At 29.8% G+C, this 8,125-nt stretch overlaps 1 protein-coding gene across 2 annotated transcripts in view; it reads right to left on the reverse strand.

Moving 5' to 3' along the window:
* Positions 1 to 2,455: 2,455 nt before the first annotated feature.
* Positions 2,456 to 8,125, reverse strand: part of LOC106463074 (testis-specific gene 10 protein-like) — a 24,615-nt gene continuing 18,945 nt past the window's right edge. For both annotated transcript variants that reach the window (XM_013923044.2, XM_022390479.1), the window contains exons 5-6: positions 5,954 to 6,238; positions 2,456 to 5,230 (exon numbers count right to left, since the gene is read on the reverse strand). In XM_013923044.2, the coding sequence (XP_013778498.1) occupies positions 4,955 to 5,230; positions 5,954 to 6,238 (561 nt within the window). In that variant the 3' untranslated portion in view covers positions 2,456 to 4,954. The remainder of the gene's footprint in view (positions 5,231 to 5,953; positions 6,239 to 8,125) is intronic.

Consider the following 8,125-nt stretch of genomic DNA (forward strand, 5'->3'; position numbering starts at 1 on the left):
AGATTTCTTTCATTAAGCATTATTTGATAAAGTGTATTTAACAATGTGAATGATAACTGCTACCAAATATTCTGATATATTGTAGTAATTCAATGGACGAACAATATTTCTGTTACCAATTACTCCATTAATACTCTAACAGAGCAGTAATATTTTCTAGAATTATATTTTCTGTTTCATCAATTACTAGGGAAAATTTATTTTTTAAAGGGTTATTATATTATTTCTGCCACATTATTTGGGTTATACTAGTTTCAGGAAGGGCCACCCTCCAAATAATCCAAGGGCTAGATCGAAGTAAATGGTGCCTTACTAAAAGTGAATGACATGAATTATGTTTTCTTGGATCTATTTTTTTTTCATCTTCTAGAATAAAGCTTCATTAATATCTTTTGCTTAAGTGGCAGGATTCAATATTATGGAATTAACTCAAAGGAGTAGCAACAAAAAATATATCATTCTTTCATCAGAAAGTAGCACGTAAGATATCAGTAAATTGATTCTTTCAGGTAATACTGTGTTCACAGTGTTAACTTGTAGAAGAACTGTTAAATTGAATCTTTCAGGTAATATTGTGTTCACAGTATTAACTTGTAGAAGAACTGTGGTCTTTCCTTTGATCATTGCATTAGTTTGATTATATGATGGTTGAGTGAGCACACTTTTTTTATTCACATCCAAAATAAATAGAAACAATTATATGCTAAAACAATTATGTTCTATCTAATGCATCAATTAATACAGTGTGTTATTTTTCACACTGGAATTTTGTCTCCCAGGTACAAAGTGTACCTGGGAGACTTCACACTATCATGCTTTATACCTTCTGCCATAAGTAACATTAAAGGATTGCTTCATAACTAAGACAGACCACATTTAACGAATAAAACACATTTGGAGACAATTGTCTCCTGAGCAGGACTTGCTACTGGTAGTGTGCTTCCCTATATTTACACTACTATTTGTGAACAGAGATGTTTTGAAACAACAAAATTATTCATTATTTTCTAAAAGAAATTACTGTTCAGTATTTTGTTGATTAATTCATCAAGGTAAATTGCTGTGATGATTCTACCCAAGTATTGATAACTACCAAGCGGTGGGTGGATCATATTTAAAACATTCCAAAAGAATTGTTTGTAATTAAGCACAAAGCTACACAATTGGCTATCTGTGCTCTGTCCCCACGGGTATCGAAACCCGGATTCTAGCGTTGTAAGTCCGCAGACATACCGCTGTGCCACTGGGGGGCTACCAAAAGAAAATTTTAGGCTTCCCAAAAAGATGCAGCATAGCTAATAAACTCTTGCTCTTGGAAGCTTAAAGCATTCAAGGAAGAAATAATTGCAGAAAAATTATCAACTTTCAAACCATTTAAAAATAAAATAAAAAGACTAGTTGGTATCGTTTTTTTAATCACAAAGGAAATTGTGAACAAAGAAGCGAGTAATTTGTTCACACTTTAATATATTTGAACCCTAAACTTTAAAAACAAAAACACCCAAATCCAAGTTTGTTTCATTTTCATTATAAACATTTGCAGTACATTGTTACTTTTTCTGATAACCACAGAACTAAGTTCTTAATTCCTTTACATCCTCACAGTTGTAATTAAAATTACTGTGTGTTAGTTATACACGACTGTTTCCATTTAAGGATAGCGCCGGTGTTAAATTTAGTTATTTTCAGATAGTTTATAGCAGGTTTGTTTACGTAATTGTTTTCGTTGTGAAGTTCAGTTGTTGTATTATTGAGTCATGTTACTAGAATCTTCTAAATTTTTCTCGTTGTTTTAATTGAGTATTATTACATAATAATATTTTGTAATGTATGGAACGTTCTAGGCCTCAGTCGGGCTATAAATTCGCGTCCAAAATGTAGTTCAAGCTAGTTAGTTAGATAGACCTAGACTGCTTGATTATGAGTTTAGCCATAAAGAGCGTATAGTGGCTATTTGTAAAGTGAAATTATCACAGACTGTATTGTAATAAAAGAGCAGAGATAAATAATTCGTTTTGTCAATTGTGTTCTAAAGTAATTCAACCAGACTGTGTGGATTTTGACGAAAAAAAGAATTATTTAAAACTCTGGATACAACTGTGGTAACAAACAGTTAGTGTTGATTTTAAAGTGAAATTATCACAGACTGTATTAAAATAATAGAGCAGAAAGAATAATTTGTCTTGTCAAATTTTGTTCTAAAGTAACTGAACCAACCTGTGTGGCCTTTGACGAAAATGAGACGATTATTTAAAGCTCTAAATACTACTGTTATAGGTAACAGTGTAACAGACATTTGTATATACATTTGACTTGTTTTAATATATATTATTTTAAAACAAGTGGACTGTGTGCTGTTTGTTTATTGTTGAAATTTATCGTAAAAAATCACAGACACCTACTGTGAAGAATTCGGCCCATAGAAAAAACTTGACACTCCGTAATGAGGAAAAAGAAACCTGTTTTATTGATAAAACACTAACTTTTTTAATGTGGTCATCCAAGTCTTTTCTATATTCTTTGAAACAAAACTGAAGACTTTAAAATTACTTTTTAAAATGTACAATCCAAATTAAATGAAAACATCGTATTTGAATTACTTTCTAGTAATACAGTCTCAAGTCAAAGACTTCCTAAACTTTTTAATTCATCAAATCTTTCACAGTGTTTGTAAACTACTGCAATGAAACACCTTTGTAGACTACACTGAGTCACATACATCATTTTTTTAGCACATGATAAATCTTTAACATAACACTTCCATGATTGTATCTTATTATTTCATAAAGTAACTTTATAAGTATTACATAATAATATATTCAACAGATGTAGAATATACTTTATCATTTTGTCAAACTTTGTTTTATTTTCATTCTGGCACATTATACATTTACAAAGTCAACAAATGGTATTTAATAATACTGGCAGATATAATTATAGCTTCATTAACTACACAAGACTTGACTAACTTTTAAACTTTTGCTCTGACTTCCAGAATAAAAACACTAAGTGAATATTTTAATAAAGTTTTTGCAAGCCTGCCAACTAACAATTTTTGCATATAAGAAATTTAGAAGTGTATTTTGCTTTTTCTCAAATTTGTTTGTTTGCAGAATACATGCCTAATTACAGGGAAAATTTAATATGATCTGTCAACCGACTTTAGAGGTTTTTGGATTATGTGTTAAACAGAACTCAGAAAGAAATGGTTGCAGAATTAAATATTAAACAACTGTAATTTTTATACATCATGCAACTGCTTATCTGATTTTGATAATTATTTTACGGCTTGCATCAAGAAGAGGTGGATAAGTAATGTTTACCTGTACAAAGTATAAAGATTCTGCATGTTATGAGTAATTCTAGCAATAACAAAATCTTTATAGCAAGAGATAAGATAGTGATTAACACTGATATCAGTCTATAAAAATAAATATGGAATTTATTAAGCATGTTTAGCTGTGTAGAAAAACAAGTACTTCTTGTAAAATATGTATAATCTTAATGTGGCACATTTTGAGAAGAGTTTTTAAATGAATAAATTTAAAAACTAATAGACAAGTTGATGATGGTGTATTGATCACTTGAAGAAAAACTCAAGAAGGAGAAACTAAATAATGAGTAAGAATGAGACTGAGATAGAAAAATAAGTTACATCAGTCTTTGCTAATAATAATTGTGTAAACCTTCACAAAATTTTTAATACGACCTAATACTGAAACTAAAAATTTTCAGAATAAAAACCAAGTTATGTAAATAGTAATACCAATACTGGTAAAACATGCTATATCAAATCCATGGTGATAAACCTAGTGAAGTGAATCAATAATTTAAGAAGTTCTTTAGCATTCCCCATCCCATTGGCCAACATTTGATGCTTACCTATGTAACTGTCAATGGCCAGTAAATAGCATATGAAACTGTAAGCTAGCAGCTCAAAACAATTCTAAGGATGCTTTAAAAGAATGGTACTTTCTTCATTCTTACACCCATCCCATTGGCCAACATCTGATGCTTACCTATGTAACTGTCAATAGCCAGTAAACAGCATATGAAACTGTAAGCTAGCAGCTCAAAACAATTCTAAGGATGCTTTAAAAGAATGGTACTTTCTTCAATCTTACACCCATCCCTTAAAACCGATTATATAAACATTGGTCAGATCTTTAGTATACTAATACTAGCAATATAAAACAATGATCATATTCTTAGTAAGCTAATACACATGATTTCAATAGCATGTTCACCAAACATCCACTGTATTAATACAAATAACATATAAGATGTAATACCAATGATGTCAAGTGTGGGTCAATCTTTTGCTATGTTAAAATCAAGTGTCAGTCAAATAAACATTGAGTTAAATTCTGTAATATAAAGTATTAGTTCCATCTCTAATGTGAAAATACTTGTGATATCAAATGTTGGTCAGATTTATATTGTGTCAACATCAGTGATATGAAACTTCAAAGTTAGACATGTAGTATCAATACCAGTACATTTAATATCAATTAAAATCCTATATTTTACCATGTTGATAAGACTAACATCATAAAATATTCTTCTTCTTGAGGGGAGCAGATGTACAAAATCAATTAAAGACAATCATTTAAAATAAAAAAGTGGTCATTTAAAAATAATAATAATAATAACCAACCAATAAGGTCAAAATCATTGGAGATGTTTTTCTACATCTCATAGAAAAAACTGTAAATATATTTAAACAAATAATCTGAATGTTACAAATGAAATAAATTACACTAAAATGTTACCATTTTGGTTTGATGAACTGCATATAAAGAATGTTCTTACAATTAGCAATAAATGTTTCAAGTAGAAAAGCAGGAACATTTTGCTTTCTATGAAGTGGCCTATTTCAACTTAAATTGTAGTTGCTACATCTGATAATAGAAGATGCCACACTGAGTCCAATAACTCTTTAATTGTTGATTTCTCACTCTACAACCTGCAAGTTTTGGCATTGCTCAAAATGATCTAAAAATTGTACATGTCTATGAGATGGAAACGTTCTTAAACATCCTGGACACTCGACTACATCTCCATCTTCATCACTGCTCCCTTGAGAATAAACCTTACTATTTGTTTGTTGCATGTTATTGGTTTTAGTTGGAGAATTGGTCTTCTTTTTGTGAGAAACATCAGCATCAACCTCAAGATTACTTGTTTCCATCAAATCTTTAAGGTTCGTACCTATGTCAATGTTTTCATGCTGTAACAAAGTAAGTACAAAGTTGAAGTATCCAGTTACATTCTCCAGAGTATTTTTTATGTTAAATAACAAAGCTTTTGATATAAAAATAATGAGCATATAAACTTATCATTTTGCAATATAAGCATACATAGATTTGGTTTTAATGGACACAAATGAAAATGAACAGTGTCTCTTCATAAATTTCTTTTTGCACATATAGATGTATCACTAATAAAATATATATTAGTTAAAACTTAATAAAAAAACAGCTCATCAGAATTTCAAGCACATTATGGACTGCATCTGCTTGGAATGAAGAACTGGATGACATTTCACTGCAATTTCATTGCACTGAACATTGAAGCCTCAACAGAGAGACCAAAATGTTAAATGTTGTCCACTCTTGTGCTTCAGGCCCCATAGTAGCTCAGAAGCAAGTTTGAAGGCTTATAATGCCAAAAACTGAGATTCAGATTATGCTCCAGGAAAGTACAGTCAATAAAAAGTTCACATCTAGTACAATGAATTAACCTAAATCTCCTCTGAAACAAGAAGACAACTATCACTTTGTAAAGATATATATACACATTCAAATACACAAGTTCACATCTAGTACAATGAATTAACCTAAATCTCCTCTGAAACAAGAAGACAACTATCACTTTGTAAAGATATATATACACATTCAAATACACATATGTTTATTAAAATTTATTATTTGAATTTAAACTAATAACATACTGGTTCTGAAGCATGAGCATTACAAGGCACATTGTTGTAGTGTGTCTGGTTGATCATAATTTTGCCATTAACTGGTTCTTTTTGAGGTGTGTTTATCTCCTTTTGGTAGTACTTATGTTGGCGACTAGATGGTACTGAGGTATTTGAAGACTTCCACTGGTGAAGTTGCCCAAGTTCTACTGCTTGTTCATATCCATTAATAAAAATATGTGATTCATCTGGACTCTCAAAACTACATTGACAAGCTTTTTCGATTTGTTTAATTCTTTGTCTATAGTTTTGATTCTAATAAAAAAACAAATTATAACAATTATTGTAGTATATATTTTTTGAAAGTGGTTAACTTAAGAGAAAATAATTTGGATGAAAATAGAATATGATTACTTACAAAAGGATTAACATTTCCTCCCACAATTGGTAGAAGATAGTAAATAATAAAGAAGAGAAAATAAACAAAAAAACTATATCTATGTATGTGTATCCTCTGGATACAAGTAACAAAATGCTACAATCCTTGAACTCATAGATAGATAGATAGATAGATAGATAGATAGATACACACACAAACATTTTTTCTTCTGTATGTCTTATGGGATATCTTGTTTTTCATTAAAATTGCTTTTATGCATGAAATTTAAAATACTGTACCCAACATACAGCTAAAACAGGAAGAGATGCAAGAGAGCTTATGAAATATATCAAATTAAAAAAAAATAAAAACTTGTATTTTCTAACTATTCTTCCATCCTTTATTCCAAATCACTATCTGAACAACTTCACTTAATCTAAGTGGTATTAGTCATATTTCTATTTTTGCCTTTGAGTCACTTTATAAACTCATTCAAAAACATGAGGACCTAAACAGCTTTAAAAACCTACTGCCTTGGTTAACAGAATCATATAATATGTCATTTTTTACATTATAACCTAATAGAAGGTTGTTAGCTTTGGTAGGCAATAAGTAATACATATGCATATGATATATAACTGATAAAAATATTTGATTAAAATGATAATACAAGGAAAATGTCAACAAGAGGTTGTTAAAGTGTGATCATAGCTTCTCTTTGGGTTTGCATGCATTTCTTAGTCTATGAGAAAAAGGAATTACACAAGTCTGAGTTATTAAAATTTACTTTTACATTGCTCGAATGACTATAATTTTCCATTTTAATATGGTACCTAGCTGACATCTTAGTTTTGAATATTAATTACAAAACCTATGCAATCTAAAAATATGTTACAAGAATTATTAGAAACATATGACACTAATGAAAATATGAATATTAATAAGCTATTTTTTGCTAACTATGAAACCAAACTATATACACACACACACACATCACAGATATTGACTAATTTTGTAAATATATAACTATTTAATGTTTTCTTAGATAAAACTTTTATAAATCTGAGTTTGATTCTTAGTAGAACTCTTACCATTTTTATAATTTGAGGCGCCTGTGCATATAAATTTTTATAACATATTACTAAAGAAATAAAAACATTGTTCAGTATTATCCTACTACTAGTTGTTTGTATGTGTGGTTTAAGTAATTAGTTTGGTACTGATATCATGCTCAAGGTTTGACTTTCAGAAATACTTTGTTTAATAATTATTAAAATATGACAGTGTCCAGAGCTTGTTTTTTTGTAACCCTGGACATGAATTTACCGGAAAAATATAATTCATAACACATACATTATCTTGTCTGAAAAAATTTGCAAAACATTCATAATAACATAGATCTTAGTCCAAATCAAGTTTGTTTTTATATTTTCCCCATCATGTCATGTTGTAACTTCAATTTAAGCTAAACTTCATTTCTCATTCTTAGAACCTAGAATTTTGATCTATATAGACCAAAAAATGCATTATTCAGTGTCATAATTTTAATTCAGTACATGGTTCTCATAACTGGCAAGATCTTTAATAAATTTCAGTAGACAGATGCAGTAAGAAAAATACTGGATTTCTGATAATCCATAGGTTTTAATCACCACAAATGGCCAAATATTCTACAAAGCAATGCTTTCTTTCCCTCTCGAAGGATCATGAATTTGCCCGCCAACTCGAGTGTGATCTAGAAGCCCTCTTTTTGAGTATATATAAGCCTGGCAAAGAAGCCAGCAGCATATAGATAATTGAATCAAGCGAACAGTAGGCACCGT

The sequence above is a fragment of the Limulus polyphemus genome, unplaced genomic scaffold (genome assembly GCF_000517525.1).
Source record: "Limulus polyphemus unplaced genomic scaffold, Limulus_polyphemus-2.1.2 Scaffold1317, whole genome shotgun sequence".
Lineage (NCBI taxonomy): Eukaryota > Metazoa > Arthropoda > Merostomata > Xiphosura > Limulidae > Limulus > Limulus polyphemus.